This window comes from Varroa destructor, unplaced genomic scaffold (assembly GCF_002443255.2).
Source record: "Varroa destructor unplaced genomic scaffold, Vdes_3.0 BEIS01000004.1, whole genome shotgun sequence".
NCBI lineage: Eukaryota > Metazoa > Arthropoda > Arachnida > Mesostigmata > Varroidae > Varroa > Varroa destructor.
This window is the reverse complement of record NW_019211457.1, coordinates 25,425,814-25,449,954: the sequence shown is the minus strand read 5'-3', so window position 1 is coordinate 25,449,954 and position 24,141 is coordinate 25,425,814. Positions and strand designations below refer to the sequence as shown.

Below are 24,141 nucleotides of genomic sequence, written 5' to 3'. Positions count from 1 at the left end.
ACATTGCAGAACGTAGAATAGAAAAATCTGACCAGATAACTCAGACGGTGAACACTGAACGCGGAGTCGTCGACCGTCGTTCCATTAACGTACGCTGAAAGGCACGTACGTTCATGGAACGGTTACATCAAAGAACCCCAATGAAAAACGTGCCGCTTAACACGACTGAAAACGATAGTCAGAAACAAGTCATCTATTTTGTTGCCGTCTGCCAACGCGTTGAAAACGCAGTTCGGTGCCAGATCTTTATGAGAAACAAACTTGCCTTTGGATCGGATCACAGAAAAAAAAGATTTCACAATAAAGTTAAAGAAAAATGTTCTATATTCTGAATAAGTGTATGAAACACAATAATTATGCGTTGTAGCCTTCTATTGTCACGCACGTACGCCGAACCGATTACAGAGTCTCAAGCAGTTTACGTTTCTAAGCTAAACACCACAACTGAGTGTTGTAAAGTATTTACTTTATAACGTAACACCACGTTGTATCAGATACGATGCCTATAATAACCGAAAAATACAACGTTTCACTTTTAATTGACCCCCCAAATGTATCTAAATTAGCCTATATCAAAGGCGCTATCACATAGAGTAAATTAAATCCTACGACGACTATACAAATTTCGTACCGGGTTTCTTTCCGTCTTTTATAACCGGCTCTTCTATGTGGCTTATTGATCAAAGTGAAAGAACGTACTAGAATTAGTAGTTGTTGTGTGCTATTTGTGGAATCACCGCTAACAAAGCTTCTTTACTGGCATCTTCGATCAATTCGAATTCAAGCATAGATAGTAACATCGTAAACACCTTGTGATCACTGGCTGGCCGCGTTTGTCGAAACCGGAGAGAAGAAAACGTCCTATTATTTTCTGTTACACGGACCTTAATACCTGCCTGCGATACGTATAGTGACTGCATTAACTAAAAAAGCTTTACGAAACAGCAAACATGTTTGTTGCGTGATCTTCGCTGGGTTATCTGGCATGATTTCAAGGAAGTATAGGGTGTCCCGAAAGATGTACGCGTTCGAATTTAATTCGACTCTTTCTTGTCACTAACGCCAATTACCTAAATTTACTGTAAAAATCTTTTTCACTACACGTTCGGAGAACTACGCGTAAATGACGAACTTTATTTCCAGCAGCACGGAGGATCCGCAGCTTATTATCGTGATGCAAACGCATATCTTGATGAAAGCTTTCCAAACGGATGGGTTGGACTTGAGGGCTTCACGAGATACCCTGTTCATTCCCCGTACGGTTTTTCTTGTGGAGATACCTTGAAGATAAGGTCTCCGCCAGAAGCCTGTTGACACGAAAAGATTTACAAGCCGCAATTAACGTCTACGAATCAATAGCCCACCGTTATCAGCAACTGATTGACTAGAATTTTAAATATATGCGGTAAAGAGAAATGTTACACATTCTATGTAGCTTTTACTGCATTGGAAATATTAATGATTTATTAGTAAAAACTAAGGCTAAAGTTATTCAAACTGTCTATACACTCTTGGCAACAGAGACCCTTGTAGATTTGCCATTATCACAGATGGCTCAAGTTATTCTCTTCTAGAAATAATAGATTAATCTAGGTTTTAGCGATAAGTTACTTTTCGACCATCGGAGTTATTAGAGGATCCTGAACTTCTAGCGTTCGACTATCATCATTTACAATTGAAATCGATCATAACAGCTAGGTGGTTCAATAGTTAGGCATCCCACTGTATTCGGCATTCACAGTGTACTCTGATCAAAGTTCTGTCAGAACCTTTTCATTTAGACATCGTTCAAGAGCGACTGATCGAAAATGGATAAAACGATCTACGCAAGTAGTTCAGACATTAGATTTTTTTGGTAAGTAAGAGATTTTAGTAAGTTAATCACTCATAATGCACATTTCCAAGTAGCTTTGACTGCTGACTATATAAAGTACGAGAGTAAAGGTCTCGAACTGTGACTTAGGGTATCAACAAGTCTATTAAAAACATGATCTTAATTAGTGAAATAATATTATCATTACGTTACCGATCTCTGTAAATCGGCCTGCAACGACTGAATACTAAACGAACAGTGATAGATACGTTACGTCATTATTGGCTTACTACCATTGACATCGTAAAGAAATCGATCGACAAACATTGTACGACGATCTTCGTACGTTTTGTATAATCTGAAATTCCAGTTCTGCTGTCACAGTTTAGGTCCAGCACAGCAAAAGCACACCTGAGTCCGATCGTAGTCGTTGAATCTGATGCGAAACGTCAGCTCAGTTTGCCTGATCAATAATCCCATGGAATATTATATTGGTTTGCCTACGACGTTAGTGTGAGCATTAACTTCGAAACCATTATCTCAGACATAGCTTTCTTACTCAAAGCAAATAGAGCGTAGAACAGTTTACGAAGTGTTAATGCGCTATTATTGTTTAGCAATAAAAAAAACCTCAGTGCTTTAAAAAATCGTTCCCCTTTTTTATTTTACAAAAGCTTGTCCTTATTGCCCTCGCCGTCGTCGTAGTTCGCGCTGTTATTGTCGGCCTGGCCGCCCCCTCCTATGGGGTCGTCACCGTTGCCTCCGCCTACGGTAAAGCTATCGCTACCTTTATTATCGATTTCGAAAATGGTTAAGCTATTACTGCCCCTGCTGTTGACCTTGGATACGGAGCTCCTCTGTCTGGCTGCCCTGCCGATGACCTCGGATACGATGCCACTCCCACCACCTACGTTGCTCGTACGGCCACTGCCTCTGCGATCGGCGCTGAATACGGGACAACCATTCTTATTGGATGCAGTGGTGTTATCATTGCTTTTGGTCTCGGTTATGCCAAACTGATCTAAGCAAGAGAAAAGCAATAAATTGTTGCTCAAGCTGAGCTCCTTATTTTTTTTTTAAGATATACTGTACATTTGTGTTTCTGTGTTTGAAGCGTGAATACCAAATGCTAGCAAAATTGTCGTGATTATTACTTATTATAATTTTTTTTAGAGAAGTATGTCTAAAGAAAATGTTTGTTTGAAGCTGCATGACCCCACAATGATTTGCAGTTGGAACGTCGTAAAACAAATAAGAAGAATATCACTGGAAATAATCTGTACTTGACCTCAAGACATGAGGGGCAGCAAGCGATGGTCACGACGGATCCGCTATTGAATTCTATGGAAAAAAGTACCAAAACTTAGATTAAATGTTATGTTAGGGTATGGTCGAAGGCTGTGGTTTTTAAGGCCCGAGTTTGTTGATCATGGGTAATCTAAATAAAATTTAGCACGAGGTTAGGTTAATGAAGTTAGGGTTAGAACAGAAGAGCCCTGTTCCACGAAGGTAACCAAGCTGTTAACGCCCTGGAACTACTTAAAGCGAAGCCTTCGGGATTCTTACGTGGCTGCCAACCCGAGGATCATGGAAACAGTCGCTATGTATAAGCAAGTCGGAATACCTCCTACTTGAACAGATAAAATTATTTTGGAAAAGGATCAGCACACACGGAGTCACAGGAATTGCAAGTACGAACCACCGTGAAAATCCTTTGTCCTTGAGACGACGACTAGTGTACTTAAATGGTTTTGGCCATACAGGGAGTGCCATTAGGTGAAATCAAGTTTAGTCTGAGTACTAATGCTGTACCGCTACAAAAAACTTTTCCAAACATGTGTTTTTCGTAGCTTTTTGTTTACATTAGGGCAAACCCAGGAACTGAGCTAGGAATAGACGAGCTCGATGGCAAAAACTGGCTCGTGTCCTTTGGGTTAGAACCGCGTCGAACAGATCCCGCCTGTGACACCTATAAGCGACTTATAGAGCTAATTCAGACACAGCCGCAATATAGAATTTGATCCGTTTAGACATTAGCGCCAGCTTGTATCCTAGGGTAGTTAAAAAGCTGTAAATGTCCCTCTCAAAGATTTTGATTAGGTGTCCTACGTTTGAAAAGTCCAAAATCTTTAGTTAAATTTTTGACGAAACGTTTTGATTTGTGAATTAATTGGTTAGATCTTCTCATAACGAAAATTATTTCCACGTGGGTATCTTTCGGTGGATGGAGCAGCAAAAACTAAACCACAATCCAAGACACTCCAGTCAAGCCAGAAATTACCGTTATACCTCTTGAAGCTTCCGCAGGCAAAAATCGAATTTGTGTTTACAAGTCGGACATGATGAATTTCCGTACATGACCCTAACCTAGGTCCATCATTTGGTCGAGTAGCTCTAGCAACAGAAAGGAAGAACGGTTTCTCACCTGAAACGCAGCATCAATGTAACTTCTTAAACGGTCGGAGTAATGGGAGCCAATTAGTCTTTTTGATGACGTTAAGAAAACAATTTTTTGAAGCCATTAAGAAGCTATAAATCTTTAACTATCTTCTCCAAAGAATTATCCTGAAAGCATAAATAGAAAACCATCTATATGGAACCTTATTCTGGAAAATTGCAGTCTACCTTCGAGCTTCCTCTCATTGAATAACGTGTTTCAATTGAGCCCAGACTAGGTAGCATTAGGCGTCCATGAAAACGAGCGTGCTTAGGTGGGTAAATACCTTAATTTTCTGACCTTTCTCATGCATTTGATTGCTCACAAAGCGTATCTATTTTTTAAATGTTTGAGTTTTCTGTTAAAGATTATGAGTTTACTCCAGGTAGATTTGAAAAGTGGAAAAAAATCGCTATAAAAATTCTGAAAGAGACAGAAACTATTGAAAACTTGGTAATATTGGTTTGCTTTACCACAGAATGATCAAAATCACTAACTACTATGGAACTAAGTGCTTTATAGGGTAACTAAGAGAAGAGTTTTTGTTCTGCGTCAGCCTGAGAGGCAAATGTTTACCTTATAAGGAGGGGGGGGCTTCATTAAAAATAGCCAATCGTAATTTATGCAAATATATATATAGCGTACGGTAGTTGTTTCACATTCGTTCACACAGATGTTTTTATGTTATTAAGTACTGCTAGTTTGTCTTAATTAGATTTTGGGATCTTTAGAAAGTGTTTCGTTTTATAGATCTGGTGTATTTATTATGTAATTTTGTGATAACCATTAGCTTGATAGGAAAAGAGCGACGCAGAAAGGTATTCTTTTCAATGTGTTGGCTTAAGATGTTCTATCCAAAAAACGAGGATACATTTCTTTCCATAATGTAACCAGACGTTTGCTTGTAAATGGATTGTGCTGATAAAGGTAGTGCCTTTCTTTTGATACAGCGTGACGAATGTGGAAAACATGTATTGCTAGGGTGTCTTTATATTTGACAGGATCTGAATGGATATGGGCGGTAAACCTTGCGACCCGGGCCGACCCGGGTTGGGCATTATAAACGGTTGTAAAATACAGATCAAAGATAGCACACTCCTATTGAGGCATTATGTAGTGGCGTAAGTATATATTCCTCTCAATGTTTCGAATTAGACGGTGGGCTCTTGTCACGAAACAAAATGTGTCTATGCCCCCATTCGAACGTAGATAGCAACGTGCGTTTTCCTAAAATTAGCAGGCAAATACGTTGTCCACTAAGGTCTTACAGGTACAAATGAAAAAAAAAAGTTGTATATATATATCGTGAACAAGGCTTGATTTATGATCCTATTCTTACCTTCGAAACAAATATTAACCTTCCAAGGGCACCGTAACTGGTAGGCAGTGGCTTTCCGTGGTCCTTAAGGCATAACTATATTCAGAAACAGCTCCAGAGTGTTTATACGAATGTATATTAAACTGTAGGTATTGATGTCTGACGGTGTAAAGGGACATATACTACAAATGTGATTAAGTGCAGACGCTTTAACTTGATAATTTTTTTTACATGTGTATCGGTTAGGTACGCATGCATGTTAATAGTAAACAGGGTCGTTGTGCTAGCGCTCTTTTTAGATCTATAGAAGAAACATGTTTATGTTCAAGAATACAATGGAAGCTCATAATAGCCGTCAAAGATCGACCCCCTGCATTATGAGTTGACTAGGCAAATCACTTTGATTTTTTACTTCCGTAACCGGACGCAGAACTCCGAAAGCAGACGATAACGCGGTGCATGTTTTTTTAAAGCATCTATGTGTCTTTTCGACATAGTAGCACTTATTTGAGATCAATTCATTTTAAAGGGAATATACGTATGTAATATAGGTATTTCATGCAGAATTGAGCATCATATATTAAAACATCTGTAAAGAGGCACTTGTAATTTGGTGTGTATGTGCCTCGTCGTTAGACGAGAGACTTTAAGAAAAGACAGAAGGTTAGGCGACACCCGTAAGCCGACTAATATATTCAAATCCATTCGAATTTTTGGTGGCGTACATTTTGCCCTCTCCATATATATATAACAAAATGTTCTTCTAGATAATTATAGTTTAGAGCGAACCACGACTCAAACATTGAACGTAATCGCTAGCTTATTATACTCGCTGTAAAAGACTTTCGTAATGCAGAAGTATGGAGTTTGCCTTCGTGTAAGTTCACGATCAGTCCTATGAGCCTTGCAGTCTGTTTATTGACAGCCTAGGGATTAACAGGTCAGTCGTCATATATATATATATTTATATATATATATGAATAAAACTCACAAATCCACTAGTCGTCCTTGTAAGCTTTGGTTTAAAATAATAATAGTTACGAACTAAAGCCCAATGACATGAGGTCGAGGGTTTAATGTGGTGAGAGTTTCACAAAGCGAGGCAAATAATTTGCCTCTGAAGTTTAAGTGGTATGATGCATAGCCCTTAACTTTTTCAAATTGAAAAAAGCCGCGTACGTAATACCATTGAGTGTACATGCTTCGAAGCTATAGAGTTTAATGTTGGATTTAAAGTCCACTCAAGCATTTTCCTATTTGAGCGAAATAAGCTTACTGTTCTAACATTTGCGAGCGAAGTGAGCTTTTAACTGCATCAGCATTATGATGCGGTTAAAATGATCGGTACGTTATTAAGCAGGACCGTTGATATCATAGCTCGCAAGCTGAAACCCACTGAGGGGGTTCCTTGAAGAATTTCAGCTGTTTAGTGCACAGGATCTATCTAGTTGTTATCTATAATCATAGGCTTTATATGAGGGTGGTTGGCGACGAACCTTAAACTCTAACAACCTTGGAGTACACCGATAAAGGCTGTCTTTGGCGGTCTTTGGGGAATGCTTCCATTTTAATGTACGGAATAATAATTGCAATAGTTATAATCAAAACACCTAATAACATATGAAGATTTCTGTGCAGAAGTCTATGTAGCAGTGTTTTTAGACTAACTGGTAGATCTCGATGAGCTTAGCAGATTTTTCGAGAAATTATAGCAGATCATGATGGCTTTTCAACATTTTTTATTCAAGTTTATTCAAATCAATATCATACATGTGTTCAACACGCTTCCAGTCCTATTTATTATGTGTATATATATATATATATATATATATATATATGTGTATATATGCAACACATGTACGTGTACGCTTTCCTAAGCAGAAACATCTTTATTTGTTATGGGCATGGGGAGCCCATGATAATGACGCCTAATGGAAATGTGATGAAAAGTACAGAATAACACGTTTACTGTGTTTGTTAGCCATTTAATTAACGGCAACTATTGAGCTGAACTACTTTAATTAACCCGCATTTGATTCGCGTCTTCCTCTAATCGAGCACTGAAGAATATATGATTACACGAAACAGTATAAAGAATCTTATAGACATTCCCGTGCTATATATTCTATTCATCCCTGTAGCTTCTCCCAGTACAACGGCAGCTGCAGTTTTCTTTTCCCTATAGAATCATATATTTCCCTTTGGTGTTTCTGGTTGACACGGCTCCATTCCGACATGTGCATTCCTATCAGTGATCGGCACCATTTCATAATCCATTAAGGCATCCAGGCTTATTGTGTACTCTGAGGTGAGTAAATTTCATAATTCTGTGTTCGTTCGTGATGGCCTGGCGGTTATAACCGCTAGGTTCGAATCTTAGCATAGACACGCTCCGTTGCATGCTGGGAGTCAGCCTTAGGATGTATTGCCGAACGGCGATAGCGGATGTAAAGCTTGAAAAATAAAGCTTCCTAAAGTGGAATTTCTGCTCGTCGGGAAAGAGGAAAAGTTTGTAAAGTTCCGTTTGTATTTGATGAAACGATGATAAGCGTACTCGACACAGCTGTGGGAGGAAGCCATGTGCTCTGAAGGCAAACGAACGTAAGCAAATATGTACATCAAGGTTGCGTTGTTGGTCTTCAGTCCTACCCGTAGAAGAAGTAGGAATAGTGACAACAGTGTAATAAGGTTGCTTTTTTTGCAAAAGTTGTTGCAAGCAGACACTTACTGGTCCGCTTTGAGATGGCTAGAATATTTATCGTCAAAGCTACTTGACTCACAGCAATCTGTGCCCCTAAGGTACCTCTTTTCGTTGTAGGAAACCAAAATTTCAATTTATAGTAGTAGCATTAGTAATATGTACTCTTGCAAGTAATGGATCATTTCTATTCTAAACAAAGTGTTTTCAACAGCTTCAGCAACAGCCGTTCAAAGCCGACGTACAACGCCTGCTACCCGGTCCGAGTATCCAAACAGAAGCGTCGATTTCGCCACTATATACCAACTTCGCTGGTATTTTTATTGTGGGAAAGCAATACGCATTGTGGTCCTATAAGGCCTGGCCAACCTAGCTAACTTATATACAAACGAAGCGATATCTTGGTTATGGTTTAGCTGAACAATAGCTTACCAATTTAATACGCACGCTATTCGTATTATATATTCAATTGGCACGTTCATACAGGGTGTAAATAACTGAAGCCCATTCGATGATGCATACGAAACAAGTGCAAAAACCTTAGTACTAATAAATAGAGTCTAATAAGATGATTCATTCATTGGACGCTGAAATAAATAATACCATCTTTCATCTTTTTTTTTTTCATCATTTGAAAAACTTCGCCCTCATTGCGCGAGCCGTGGTCGGATCGTCCACTCTGGCAATATTTGACACGGTCTTGCCACCCCACCCCCCCCGTCTGCAGCATTGCCATCGCTGCTGTGGCTGCGTCAGGTACGGCAAACCTGTACACTATTGGATGTGAACTAAATTTTCTAGCCTATGAAAAAAGAGTGATCGGTACAAATGATGGGTTCGTCATTTTGGGTGAGAGCAACATTGGGAATACGATTTGAAGGGTTTTTGGTATGCTGCTTGCGCCATATAGTAGAGTTATGTCTGGGTCTTTTTTAATTCCAATATGTTTTCATACGTTGGTCGCAGCTGCTTGTGGATAACGCTGGCCATTTGAACGAGCCTCTGACTCTGAGGCCAGTAAAGATGAAATGGCTTCTTTGGTAGCGTTTTAAAGCTTACCTCACCAATAAAGATAATCCTAATGTTTGGAGAATAGAAGTTATCCCTAGATAGAACGATCAACTAACTGTCTAGCGTTTCTATGTTCCTTGTAGTAAAAACTTATCGGTTCGCAATTGTAACTTACCTAATTTTTGCATTGTTTCAACGAAAAGGCTGATACCGAGAGGAAGTCTCAAGGCTGTACTTGCGCCTTTGTATCTTCTCTACAAATGTTGAGCTTGTCTGTAAAGCATTTCATGGCGTTGCTTGCAAGATCGTTTCCTTTACATCATCATTGTGAGCTCTCCTGCGGATGAATCCATTTAGGGTAGTTAGTATAGTACTATGTATTGAAAGAGAGGCCGATGCGAACGAACAAATGAAGACCGAAATGTATTTAGTACACTGCAGCCGGCCACTGAACACTTGCTGACTCTATGTCATTTTTATTCCTCTATGTATGTACCATTAATAAAATATTATATGGAAACTTTACACGATCATCATTTATAGTAGAATCATCAGATTTGCATTAAAGGTAACAGTGAGCAGAGCCAATGTTTTTGGGTCTTGTGTAAAGCAGAGCAAAGGAGGGTTCCAGGCTGCGCTCAATAATTGACGAGAGAATTTTTTATTTTTCAATCAAACTAATAATGATGCTGCTGCTGCTGTAGATGCTAAACAACTTGGAAAACTTCCGGATATGTGTTTTTGTCAAAGAGTTCCAGAACTTGAATTCGATAAGGCTCTAAAATTGCGTCGTTCAGCCATACCTTTTTAGTCTACCTTTGACCGAATTCGTCTCTGACTTTTGAAGAGAATATGCCAATTTTGGACTTTGAAATATTGACGAAAGGGCTGTACGTTCTGTATGCTTATTTCCGTAAGCTCATGATTGGTGTTACCCGTGTTCTGGCCTATTCGTGTAATATCATCATCATCATCAACAAAGTATTGAGTTGAGGATTACTATAGTACATCGGAGTAGCAATGCGTACGAGGGACGTATATGTGAGAATGCCGTAGCTGATCTTAGCGACACGTGAGGTGGTCTACGTTCGAATCCAGCTATAGCTTCATCTGTTTTCGTATTAAAGGGTCCGAAACAACACCTTACCGGTTTAAGGACTGATCGTGAAATTCAAAACGTGTTTTTTTTTAATGAATGTGAGAAGAGTCGTCATTGCTAGTAGTCTGGCTCCTTTTGGTAGAATCCGAGTTAATAAATCTACAAATCGTTCAATGAATTTCAGGCGAGCTAGAGTTTATCAAAAAAAAATACAAAGTTTACAAAATACAAAAAAAAAAAAGGTACCAAGTTGAAAGCGGGGTCGATGTTGAGGAATGGCCTTTTGATTACGAAGTTGTCTTCCGCCGATTATACAGCTGTCGCGATGTACTAGTAGTATAATTAGCCTATAGCGAAACAGGTACGGTAGCGATTTTTTAATCCATTTTACATTTTAGTGAACGAACGTTACTTTTTTTTTCATTTCGTGGAGTTTTTCTAATCGAAAAACACCTTTGAGATACAAGGAGATACCAAAAAACATTTGAGATACAAGGAAGATATGCATCGGTACCCAAATCGCTTATTATACGAAGTAACTCGATTTGAGGTGGACCGTCCGCCAAAGTTTAACAAATTACGACTTTTGAAAATATCCACAGGGGAATTAATATAGGTGCATTAATGCCTAACGGATTGGACGTCAAGCTTGCTGTCTTTAAGGACGAGGGCTGTTGCCGATCTTCGTATTCCAAGTAGCAGTCAATACTTCTCCGACGACCAGAACGTGGTGACAATAGCTAATATCATAGGCACAAACTAAACCAATAGCAATCACTAGGTCTGTATACACCTATGCTGAGATGTCGTTATATAATTCCAAGTAATCGACAGTTTCTATCCCCAATTTCGACACCAGGCGCAAACGTTTTATCAACATTTTTCCGGAAACGCTTACATGACACTAAAGCTACCCTGCGTACATTGAAAACTGCAGTATTTGGCCAGCTGTTTCCTTTATTGCTGGTCATTAGTACGCACCGATCATTAAACAATTACATATATCTTCGTTTTTTGATGTATCGCCTAAACGAAACAGATTAATAAGATGCAAAAAGCATTCAAGGTTTATCCAACGCCCATTATATTTAAACGTATGCCGATATTCTGTAGCATGCATTTTGCAAATTACTAAACACCACCCCCCAGTGTGTCCCATCTCAGCTATTTTCTCTAGGAAAGTATGGCTCATACTATGTCTCTATCAGCTTTGACTACAGTGATCCTTCATATGATCACGGTTTAGTCGAATATAAACATGTTTGCTGTACGTGTCTCAGGAGCGTAGTTATTTAAAGACGCTTACCGTATCTGGGTATCTAAGGAAAATCTAGATATAGATGCTTTGTGTCGACAAAGCTGAGCTACCCCACAGAGTGAACGGTGTGGGGTAACTCAGCTTTGTTGAAATGCAAAGTATGTAACAAATAAGGCTTGAGCAAAATACGTCTTCTTGCTTATTTTCGTCTGCAAAAACTCGCCATCGGTGGCCTTACTGTAGCTGAGGCCTGCGCTGATAATCTTTGATACGGTCTTGCTGTCCATATTTACGGTGCTGCTATCGCTACTCCCTCTACGGAGAAGGATTTACAGCTTCCGCACACGGTGCTGCCGTCGCTGCCTCCGTTGTTGCTTCGTCTTACCACACCATGACCAAGCACATCGCCGCCCCCATCGCTGAGGTCGCTGCCGCCTCTGTTTCTATTGCCCCCGCCTATGGTCTTGGTTATAGAGCTACTGTTGCCGCCCCGATCTGTGGTCCGGATACGGAAAGGCTATCTCAAGACGAACGAGAGTTTCGGTATGAAAATGTAAATAGGCCTTTTCACTTTTTCAAAATTCTTGTTTTCTTGCTTGTAGATAGTGAAAAGGCTGCGTTTTAGGTGGTACAGAGGTATACAAATTGCTCCACCAGTAGTCTGCTTTCTCTTTTTTCCAGTTAGTCGAAATCGATAATTAGATAAGATTGTGTTTATCGTTGATTTCGTTTGAGAAAGCCCCCGTCTACGTCTATATTTTCTTTACAATAAAAAAAAAGACGTACGAATGCACTTTTTTGCATTGCTTTGTTTCTATAATCGGTCTTATCAGGAAAAAACTGGCTGCGCGTAATGATGCGAGGATCAGTTGTTTAAATTACTATACGAGTAAACGGCAGAAATTCGCTCGTCTGTTGCTGACAGTCCCTAATGTTTATACGTCTTTTCGGTTACCTAAAAGCCTTCTCTACAGTGTATAAGGTAGTGGTGAACAATTTCCTTTATTTTGACTCAATTTTTTTGTAAAAACTATCTCAGTGTTTAGTATATTAGGGGGAACGGGTCTTCAAAAACAGTATGACATCAACCTACGATTCACTTCATGGATTCGATTTATTCAACATGAGTATAGGCTCAAGCCAAGCATCATAAGGTGGACTAGTTCTAGCTGCCATACACTGATAGCCAGATTATGCTAAATAAAACGCGGCTCAACCCGTTCTATCCGTTGTGTGCTGTACGTTTCTGTTCATGAAAGGCTATCAGACTGTGCTCAGTCCTTCGGACGAGGTTTGAAGGTTGCGGAAACGGCGTTCGCGACGTTTTTCGTGTGAGCTTATGTAAAACTAATCTATTCATTAGACAAATTTCTGACAAGTTTTCTAACGGACACCATTAGCGATTTTCGAAAAGAAGTTCTCATTGCAGCATGAACCATTTGCCCTTCTTTAGATATCGTACACGTCTAAATACCTGGTTTCTATATATGCGTTCTGACGCCATATATACTACCACAAAAATGCACCATATTGGTCGTATACTGTAGGCGAATCCGTTTCTCTGATTAGCTCAAACTACCGTTGTTTCTTATCTCTCACCAAAGGCCAGCCTTCTGTGTTTACAAAAACAGAGACGGCCGTCTATAGTAGGCTCCGACAGATCGGGATGAGTGACGCTCCACTTTTCAGCATACCTTCATTCGCTAAATTTTGGTACAAAGGCAAAGCTTGAACATTTCTAAATATTTACCGAACACGTTCAAATGCAACGCTTAGACTGTGCGATTGAATCCGTTAACTACGTTTTGAAAGTAGTGCCTGCTCTCTGTCTTTTTCTGTGGTAGCTATTCTTTACGAACGTTCTGAGCTAACGTAGATTTCACTGCCGAGTGATTTCTCTAACACTGTTGAACTTTCACCTACTATACCTCGGACCCATATGCCTGAGCTACTGCTCAGAATCTACCCAAATTTTATTTCGAGCAGCATATTGTGTTTGAGGTTGAAAGAGCGCTTGAGACACGGTACTAAGTATAGGACATTGCGCCATCTACCTAAAACGTTGTGCAGTGAAGTACGCCCAATTCCTAACAATGCGGAGTTAATCATAAATTCAATGCATTATCATTGCTTTCTGCACAGTCTCTGATGACTAGTAATAGCCATAGACACAGTGACCTATCTTGGACTTCAATTTGCCATGCCATTCAATTAACAAATCACATATACTATTGTAGCCGGAAACGAAATAGTTACACGAGCACGTTACGTACGAAGAAGCACGCGCAAAAATCTGTCAACATCAAATGGCAATTGGATAAAATCAAACTCCACAAATGAGGTCACTAGCCGACTTAGTCACATATACCCATGCGCAGGCCGAAGCGGTTCCATCATATTTCAAGCATTTACTCTCGAACCTTTGAGTTTGTATTGCGCAGTGTCCAAAAAGGTTCGTAGTAATGTAAAGTTCCTTTCGGGCTAATGTATAGATACATTAGGTGATGTCTTCAGTTTATCTATTAGTGCGCTTTTATCGTCTAAGGAAAAACGTCAATACTGAACATCAGTAAATAATAGATACGGTCATAGAACACTAATACATCGGGACTGTGTGAACGGGAGCCTGAAGTTTTCAGTGTCCGAAGTTTGCGGGTTACACCCGAACCGATTCTAGACGAATTTCTGTGTTACGCGAATATTGTAGATCGTCCATGGTGTGTACGCCCACCCCAGCATCCGTAGCGGCCGAAAAGAGAGGGCAAGCAACACGAAAGCAATCGCCCGATCGCCTCTGGTCGGCCGGTCGAGTCAGCGTATATAAGTCCAGCAATATCCCCATTGTGTCATAGTTCCATTGAACATCAACTCAATCATTTAACATGTTCGCTGTACGTACTGCTCTAGACTCGATGAGCCTAGTGTTCTCTTAGATATATGTACCAGGTGGTCAATTCTCTAAAAGTGGCTAACAGTTGACAGTCTTCTAAAGTAGAATGCGTTATTAGATATAGAAATATGCTTTTCCAGTGCACCATTGATTTATTTTTAGATATGATTATAACGTGGTGTACCGCAACATAAGTGTAAGAATAACGGTTTAGATAGTTAAATCATAGACACTTTTCTCATTCTCTAACGTTTTGTAGAGGCTCGCCGTCGTTGCCCTCGCTGTGGCTGGAGCCCACGCTGGCAGTCTTGGGTACGGTCTTGCTGCTCCCGCCTACGGGGCTGCCATCGCTGCCCCCGTTTACGGAGGAGCTATCGCTGCTCCCGCCTATGCTCCTGCCGCCTATGGCTACGGAGCTGCTCTTGCCGCCCCTATTGCTAAGGTGGCTGCCGCCCCTGTCGTTGCGTCGTCTTACGCCACCGTGACCAAACACGTCGCTGCCCCCGTTGCCTATGCCGCCCCCATCGCTAAGGTCGCCGCTGCCCCCGTTGCCTATGCCGCCCCCATCGCAAAGGTCGCCGCTGCTCCCGTTCTGGCTGCCCCAGCCTATGGAGCTGCCATTGCTGCCCCTGCCGCCTACGGTCTTGGCTACGGATCTGCTATTGCCGCTCCCGCTTACGGCCTCGGATACGGAAAGGCTCTTTACTAAATTACCTATTAACTAATTTCGAGATCATAATGTAAATTAAGTTCAATGAAGATTGTTGTACCCAATAAAATTACGAATTGGGTAGTATCAATGTGATGCGTTTAGTCCTGTTTGCGGAAAACAGTGGTGGGATCGTGGGTTTTGTAGCTCGTAGGATTATAGTACCTGCGAGGCATCATTTTCCACTATCTATTTAGGGCAGGATTAATTATAGTTTCAATGTGCGTTTGTAAACCTTTTAGTACAGCTATATGCTTAGCGTTAACTATATAGTTATATACTTAGCAATAGTTACTAAATTGATAGACAATGATAGTGTTAACCTGCGCTAGTAAATACTAAAGTATAAAAATTGTACAATATCGACATAGATATAATATCGACAAGGATACAGGGCTAAGTATGCTAACCTATGAGAACGTTTATCTGGAATATTTTAACGGTCTTTTGTGAGTGTTTTCTGTGAAAATTCAGCTAGTAGTAAAGCATGTAAAAGTGGAGCTCAACTTTAAGGAATGATTTATTAGAACATTAATTAAGGTGTAAAGCTACCCTAGAGGCATACATGAATACGAAGAAAAGTAACTCGAGAAAATTAACATATTTTTTATTATTATGGCAATTACTTACTAGTAATACAATTTTTGATGATGACATGAAAATACCGATATTTTTTTTACTGAAGCGCGAGGACAACACATATTTTTACAATACAAAAACATGACAAAGCGAGGCTTGTTTCATTTCACAACAAGTTGTGTGAATAACCGTAATGCTCGGAAGCCAAAACTCTAACTTCCAAATATTTAGCTAAAGTCAACTAGAAAAAGTATTTTTAAACGAATTCATTGTTTTTATTAACGTCACAAATATTATACCCATAAAATTAAAGATCGGTGCAAGCATACATCTCGGCGGAATACTCGAATCAACGACCATCATCACAAACGTAGTTGTTCTTTACTCAGTTAACTATTTCTTAGTCCCTATTATAATCTTCTCAGCCGCTGAGTTTGGGACAGTACCAAGCAAAAACCTTGGTATAATTATAGCACAAAAATTCTATGTTATTTTTATATAGCAAATCAGCCTACCTAGCAGTCATGAGGTTTATAGTTGTGTCATGGTGCCCCGCATGTAGTGTACTTAAATAAAACTAGATTGCCAACATTATAATCAAGACTGTTGATTTATGTACGACCGGCGTCTTATGGTATCTTGAGTCGAAATTTCACTGCTACGAAATAGATGCGCGAAAATAACTCGTTCTTTTTCTGCTAACAATTCAACTGCGGTTATTTATATGAACGGAACATTAAGTAACTCTTAGCGATCAAAACCAATTAAACGATGTCGCCCTATCGAGGACGCCCAATAGAGTTATATTTACGCATTCCAATATAATACTCAATATTCCTTACTCAATATGCCTATTTATTTCCCGCATTTTTTACTGCGTGGCAAATCTTCGCATGCCGGCAGTAAAAACATGTGTTTCTCACTATGATAAATGGTCACTATTCTTTCCAGTGTTATTTATTAAACCTTTGTGTTATTACAGAGTTGCATTATTGTAGCTTTGGTTTGTCCTCTTGAGGCGGATGCAGTAAAAAATAGCGCAAATTCATGAGTGCCATATTGAAGTAAACTTTTCGAAATGGCTCGACGTACTTTTCGATTATAATTAAATGCATGATCGTAATTTCGAATTTTTCGGTGTTTCTTCTTTCGTTGTCGTGCTTTTTTCTGCATCGAGCTTTGATGGATGATAGTTTTTTTAGCTGCCGTCTCTGATTTATTGTCGCCATGAGACTCTTTGAAAACTCTTTTTACAGATTCCTTGCGGTTAGTGTTATCCCTTTAAATTATTTATTTGTGTTGAAATAGATTCTCATGCGCAAATGACATGCGATAAAATTATTTAACTCTATCAGTAAATAAAAACAGGGCAATTGGGGCTGTGAACAACACACAGAAAGATTGTATTTCTGTATCGGTATAAAGTTCATATCCTGTAAAACCAAAAAATTTTAATCTCTGTTTATGGCACTTTAGCAATACAACGAGTAAAAATACTGGTTTGTTTCATCTATTCACATTTTATTATTAGTATTAGATATTATGCGCATGATATATTAATAACGGGACATATCAGCATGTCGCACACATCGGTCGACCCTTATTCCTGCTTTTCCGGCCTTCTATCTACGCTCTTTTTTGCAATCAGTGTCCAGCGTATAGCTACTATCAGAGCTTAGCTTTTTCCTGAAATGGAGAAGTGAAACATAGGCGTTAGAGTGCCAAGTCTATCCAGGTACAAGTATGAGGTAGGATAGATTGCATGGGCTAAATTGCTAGCTAAGCGAACGGACCACGTCTATTGTTTTAGCTCAATCACAGCGAACAGCATAGCCGAATAAATATTAATATACAATAAAAAAATAAAACACTAAAGCAAATCATCGATAACTAGAAGAGATCATACAAATTGAAAAGTCATTGTTGTCGCAACGGTGATGTGCTCATAAAACCGCCACTACTATTGGTATGTGTAATTCTTTTACAATCATTGCAGATCTGGGTACCACGAACAAAGGCTATAACAATTCTGCGCACGTATTGGGTCACAGAAGCGAGATCTAGCTAAGCATAAACAATCTGCCATCATTTGCCTCACGATACGAGCACCAGCCGAACACGGCAACAACAAACAAATTAACCAAAGATAGAAAAAGTCATTCTTGCTACTGCTTTATTCAAGCCCGTCTACAGCGCAAACATCCCAACACCGAAGTAAGTATCACCGCTATATTAGTTCAACAGTATTTCGAAGCCAGGACACAGTTAGGTACAGCCTAATAAAAAAAAAGTTACAGACAAACTACGGGGGCCACAGGTTTAGGCCACGTACGAGTCTGTTAATATGAGAATCTTTCGTTTTTTCGCACGCAGCTTATCGCAAGCACGGATAGTACGCTTGCACGTCGCATCGTTTTATAACGTGCGCGAAACAACAGCAACAAGAGCGACATTAAAAATTTCCACCTGCGCCACACGTCGCAGAATTAGCTATAGTAATAGGGAGGAATTAAAGTATTCGGACCTCGGAGGTTACACGGCTACCCCTTTTGCTAAAGGATGACATCAGAAAGGATTCCTGGCCTTCTAGCGTTATACTGGCTATGCTGTACTGTTCTGGGTCGGGACTCGGGGAACTCACGAACGCATCAAGATAATCGCTCGCATTACGGGAAGTTACAAAGCAGGAACCACAGGGACAACAAGGGAATTTGGGCAAATTGTAGCGACGAACAGTTTGTGTGCACTCGATGATACACGTAGGGTTAGGGTTCAGGCACATGGAAAAATGTTCGGTTAAGATCAACAAGCATCATATTGCGCTCTTTAACAACAAAATCATTTATCATTGGATATATCCAAATAAAAAGCGAAGAAGGGAAAGATTTACACTGCAAATTTTCTCGCGAGTCATTTGGAGGTACCTACCTGGAGCGAAAAGCACCGTTGATGAAATTGCTGTGACGAATGGAGTTTGGGTCGAAGACGTAACACGGAAGAAGGTTGTAACGACTGGGTAGAGGTATAGAAGAGAGCATAAATGGGCCAACAAATCGAAAACATAGCGGCCACCAGACATACCCATATAAGGCTCAAGGACAGGGGCAAACAAAAAGGGGGGTGAAAAATATACAGGGGCAAATTTAAGGAGCAATAGAGTGACAGAAGAAGAGAGCAGATTTTTGACGGCCTTCGAGAAGGATGCCCTTGTGAGAGCTCGGACAAGGATATACTTATAGAATCATGCTAGTAAAAGTATCCTTGATTTTGTAAACATAATCTGATCGGTCGACATTCACACAGCGGGTTATATAAAGGCTTATATGCAGCAGTGTGCGCTCCAACGCCAATTCTAAATTGCGACAGACGTACGCTCGCTAACCGACATAGACACACAGAGAGAAATTACCCACTAAACCTATTATACCAGGCAGATTCTTTGCTAATGTGCGTGCGAGCGCATTTTTCTATCTTGTTGTTTACGCCGCTGATAATTTTAATCAACAATATAGTAGGATTAAATCGCATGATCGTGATATGAGCCTTGTTGGCCTCCACCTTCGTTATTTTCATCGCAGGTTATATTGTGCGTTATCGAAAGGGCCAAAATGTGGGCGAACAAATGGATGAGACCACGTTGGGAGCACACATAGACTGATTATTTTCCAAAGCGACGCTAGGTTTGCCGTCAGCTACGACAGTTGCTTGCCCCTGCAAATTAGGGCCAAGCATACCAGCAGCATATTGGGACGCAGTGGCAACTTGCGAGACAGAAGACGAAGCGGCCGTCTGCAACTGGTCCTCCATTTGTTGGAGACCGATTAGCATATCCGTCATGTCCATCTCGCCCGAATGCCCTACGCGGCTTTCAGTTGCTGTTGGGTCTTCAGCGCTGTCCCCGACTTGCGTCGTATCTGCTAAAGCCTTTTGCTGCGGCACCAACTGATCGGTATCCATTGAGGAACCCTCTTCTTCGAAATCCTCATCTAGCATAGAAGCTTTGTCAGAAAGGGGAACCGAAGTATTAGCGTGCAAGGAAGAACTTTGTGAAAATGAGATCGGTGGCGTAGGGGGTCGGTAGCGGGAAGGTGGAGAGGTTGGACGCAAGTGTGAATGATCTGGGAATGGCGTGCTGGTAGGGGAAGAGTCCCCATATCAGATTTCATTGCTTTCAGTCGCCTCCAGATGGCATAGTTGTACAAAAGGAGAATAGGGTTATGCAAGCAGACCAACAGAGATAAGGCAGGACGAGTACAAAGTAAAAGAAACCTATGTTAGAGATATATGGATCACGGAAGGCTAGAGCTGGCTAGTCACGAAACGACTTTGATGACTGACGCGCAGCTAATAGCGGTAGAATATTGTATAAGCCTAATTAGTATCGTCTAGTATGTAGGACGTACCAGTAACACGAGTCGATAATAGGCGACGATGTATTGATGACAATAACTTAATTGAAATCTTTTTGATAATATTAATAGTTTTATAGCGATCCCTTTACGGACGCCTAGGTGACTGGTACGCTCAGTCTAATTTTTATCAGATGCGTTATATCAAACATGTAATCATTGATATATTATTATTATCTTCGGAAGAAAGCAAGGCACAGATGTTTCGCAACACGGTGTTACAACATGTATCGTAAAGTAATAGAATATATCTGTGTATTGTGTGTGTTATGTATTCACGAAGCTTATGCACTCACGAGAGCCTGGATCTTGGATCGGATAGCAGCTCCAAGGGCGGGGTGAGCGGAGGTGAAGTTCTTAATAGCGCGCTGCTGAATGAAATCTTGGGCATCCTTAAGATGGTTGGCGATATTCGAAGCGAGCCGCTCCCTCTCAGGCTGCGACAGCATTTTGTAGAAGAGACCAGGCTGAGTAAAGTTGTCCTCATCCTCGGAGTTCCAACGATTGACGTCGGCGGTGGCCCACTTTTCGCCGAAATTCTCCTTGTATTTAAGGTTGGTGACGGGCCCGCCAAACGAGTCCGGGTAGTAGTTAGTCGCAGCGCCCTGGTTGCCATTGATACACATAGCACCGTCGCGCTGTGCGTTACGTACTCGTGTAGCATAGGGGCAGTTGACAGGGATTTGCAAGTAGTTGGGCCCAAGACGATGGCGGTGGGTGTCGTTGTAAGAGAACAGACGACCCTGCAACATCTTGTCTGGTGATGGCTCGATTCCGGGCACGAGGTTAGCAGGCGAAAAAGCCATCTGCTCGACTTCGGCGAAATAGTTGGTAGGATTACGATTCAATACAAGTTTTCCGACGGGAATTAACGGGTAGTCTGCATGAGGCCACACCTAGTTAGTGAGAAAAAAAAAACTTAGAAATCGTGTATTTACCGTGATATTGTTTCAAGTGATTCGATTAGCTCTGTTTCCCACTACACACTTCGATATATAATACAGGCCATAATCTTGATTGAAAACACGAATATTATCATCGATGAGTAATCATCGATATTATGTTTGCAGATACATATCAGATTGTCTCATCAGCCGTGATGCTAAAAGTGTATAAACATTACTGTTATTTACCTTGGTGACGTCGAATGGATTAAAGGGGAACTTCTCTGCTTGTTGAGAAGTCATAATCTGAATGTACAGAGTCCACGACGGGTGCTTGCCGTTCTCGATGGCGTTGTACAGGTCGCGGATAGAGTAATCCGGATCTGAGGCAGCCAACTCGTTGGCACGCTCGACTGTCAAGTTACTGATACCCTGATCAGTCTATAAGGCAGGAGAAAGTACACGTCAGTTAGGCCAGAATAGATCGATGCATCAAGCCTCAGGAAGTTAACGACAGAGACGGCTGTCTTCTACGACGCGTACGTCAATTCGATTGCAAGGAATTAATATGCTATTAATGAAATTTCTAACAGCACCTTACCTTGTAGTGGAACTTGCAGTAGTTGATGTCATTATCAGCATTGACCAGCTTGAATGTGTGGCTGCCGTACCCATTCATGTGGCGGTATCCATTAGGAATTCCTCGGTCGGAGAAGAGGATGAGAACTTGGTGGGTGCTTTCGGGGCGCAATGAAAGAAAGTCCCAGAACATGTCAGGATCTTTGCAATGAGTGCGAGGGTTCCGCTTCTGCGTGTGAATGAAACTGGGGAACAAGAACGGGTCACGAATAAAAAAAATCGGTGTGTTATTGCCCACAATATCCCAATTACCCTCCTCAGTGTAGAACTTCACAGCGAAACCACGCGGGTCACGGACAGTATCAGCCGAACCTGACTCGCCACCGACGGTGGAAAAACGAACAGCGATGGGGGTTCGTTTGCCGATCGAAGCGAAGACGGCAGCCTTCGAATACTTCGTAATATCGTCAGTTACCTCGAAATAGCCGAAGGCACCAGCTCCCTTGGCGTGCACCACACGTTCGGGGATCCTCTCCCTATATAGTAGCAGAAAAAAGAGCAAGTGGACATTGACATTCGTATTAAAGCTACAGTGTGTGTACAGGCTGCAAAAATCTTACAATCCGAACATTTTAGCAAATGGTTCGTACGCTCATTAAATGAATAACTGTCAATTCTTTATACCAAAGGACTTAGATTATTCATTAGAATACAGACTGTATGTATAGATTTACTTAAAGTCAGTATTTTTGTTATGTTATGATTTATTCCTTGATTTTTGCCAACATTTTTTTCTTTGTTCAATCATACTTGTCGTGCAGTATATACCGTCAGAACGGATTAGACCAGTCGATAGAGAGTATGTATAAATGGCATTTCAGAGTCTCCCAAGCAATAAGGCGCTCAAGCAACTTAAGAGTGTCGTTAAGGGCCGTTTCTACAACCGCGATTTTTTCAAAGTAAATCAAAAGACATTTTTTTCTTTCTCTCTATGTTTTGCGATTTGAACTATCAATTATTGTTACGCGCAGTGTCCTGTGGAAAAGTGGGTTGCTATTTTTCGCGTTTACCCTCGAAAATCTAGGTCAGTCACTGCTTTCATAGTGTATAGAGCCCTATAAAATGCTGAAAAGATAAAGCGGACGATTTTATTAGCGTAAACAATCAAAAGGCAATCACAATATCGGCGCTTTACCTAGTCCTCAAACGCCGTCTATATATACTAGGCTTCGCCAATATGTCATGTAAGGTAAACTTCGACTTGGTTCAGAAACCGTGTTATGCTTTGTCATAAGACAACCTAGATCTTCACATCTCGGACACACTCAACGTGATGGATCTTATCTGAAAACGAGTGTCGATACGTTTAGCTTTATTGCAACGAGATGCCCTGAATGATTAGTTTGACTAATAATATGGTCCTACCGTTTTACGATACTTTCACACAAATATGAGACCATTACTAGCTGATAATATTTTCAATGGGAACTACATTATTTTGTGTTGCGCGACCACAACGTTCATGACTTATAGCCTTCCTATACCGAAGGGACGAGCATGTTCTTGAAGATATGGAGTACTGAATAATTAAATCTATGCCGGTCGTCACAGAAAAATTGTGGAACACTAAATTTATTACTGAATAATAAATTCGTTTGATCCTCTCACCTGTCGAAGTGAGCCATCTCATCAATGAAGACAACATCTTGGAGCAAAGCGGGTCCCCGTTTTCCAGCGGTCTGGATGTTCAACTTGTCGCCGACGGGACATCCAGTTCCAGTAGTAAGCTGGGCATTTTTCTGCAGTGAAGCAACGTATGGAGAGCATTAAGCTTTTAAATTTCGTATTGTCAACGCCAGCAGTTGTGGAATCTAAGTTCTTCCGTAAAAATGATATAAACGTAACAGAAATTAGTAGAGTCTCGGTATAGTCGTAGTGCTATCTCATTGTCGCCGAGAGTTACCATTAGAAAAACCGATAGCCTTGCTCGTATCCCTTAAGGCGTGCAACATAGTTTTTATTCTAATAGGTTCTGTTTGTTATATAATTCGTCCTGCGCTCTATCCTCCGGTTCTATGCTCGCACTTCGTACGGGCATTCAGCCATTTGCTTAACTTTCAATGTTCATATAAATGCTTGTGGATGTTTATATTCACAATCGCGTGTTTTCCATACTGCCGCTTCCTGTTTCATCCCCGTTCCGCGTCACCCCACAGCATCCTTCTTCAGATTGTTTCTACTGCAAAGGACTTGGGAGAAGGTGGAGGTTGATTTGCTGGCGTGCTCGGCCAGGAAAATCGCTTGGATCCGCAAACTGCGAATGGTTGGAACATAGAAGGCGCCTTCGCAAAACATCCAGCTGTGCCATATAAGGAAAAGCTCATCATCAAAAAGATCGCAAAAGAAACAGCCACCCCTGCGAGACGAAGAATGATAAATAACATACATGTATATATA

The 24,141-nt window shown here is 40.7% G+C and overlaps 2 protein-coding genes across 5 annotated transcripts in view; one reads left to right on the top strand and one right to left on the bottom strand.

The window, feature by feature from the left end:
* The first annotated feature begins 14,364 nt into the window (after positions 1 to 14,364).
* On the top strand, positions 14,365 to 15,329 carry LOC111250509 (uncharacterized). Its single transcript, XM_022805887.2, has 2 exons — positions 14,365 to 14,525; positions 14,784 to 15,329. The coding sequence occupies exons 1-2, from the start codon at positions 14,517 to 14,519 to the stop codon at positions 15,231 to 15,233; spliced, it is 459 nt and encodes a 152-aa protein (XP_022661622.1). The 5' UTR covers positions 14,365 to 14,516; the 3' UTR covers positions 15,234 to 15,329.
* A 1,983-nt stretch (positions 15,330 to 17,312) lies between these two features.
* LOC111250508 (catalase-like) overlaps positions 17,313 to 24,141 on the bottom strand; it is a 33,549-nt gene continuing 26,720 nt past the window's right edge. Inside the window, exons 3-8 of one of the 4 annotated variants that reach the window (XR_002673408.2) lie at positions 23,353 to 23,483; positions 21,707 to 22,220; positions 21,355 to 21,546; positions 20,518 to 21,117; positions 18,741 to 19,991; positions 17,313 to 17,498 (exon numbers count right to left, since the gene is read on the bottom strand). Coding sequence is in view for 2 of the 4 variants with exons in the window: in XM_022805885.2 (XP_022661620.1) it covers positions 19,968 to 19,991; positions 20,518 to 21,117; positions 21,355 to 21,546; positions 21,707 to 22,220; positions 23,353 to 23,483 (1,461 nt within the window). In the remaining 2 variants the exon portion in view is untranslated. Of the gene's footprint in view, positions 17,499 to 18,739; positions 19,992 to 20,517; positions 21,118 to 21,354; positions 21,547 to 21,706; positions 22,221 to 23,352; positions 23,484 to 24,141 lie in introns of those variants that run through there. The other 3 variants (XR_015327645.1, XM_022805886.2, XM_022805885.2) reach the window with 3 other exon arrangements.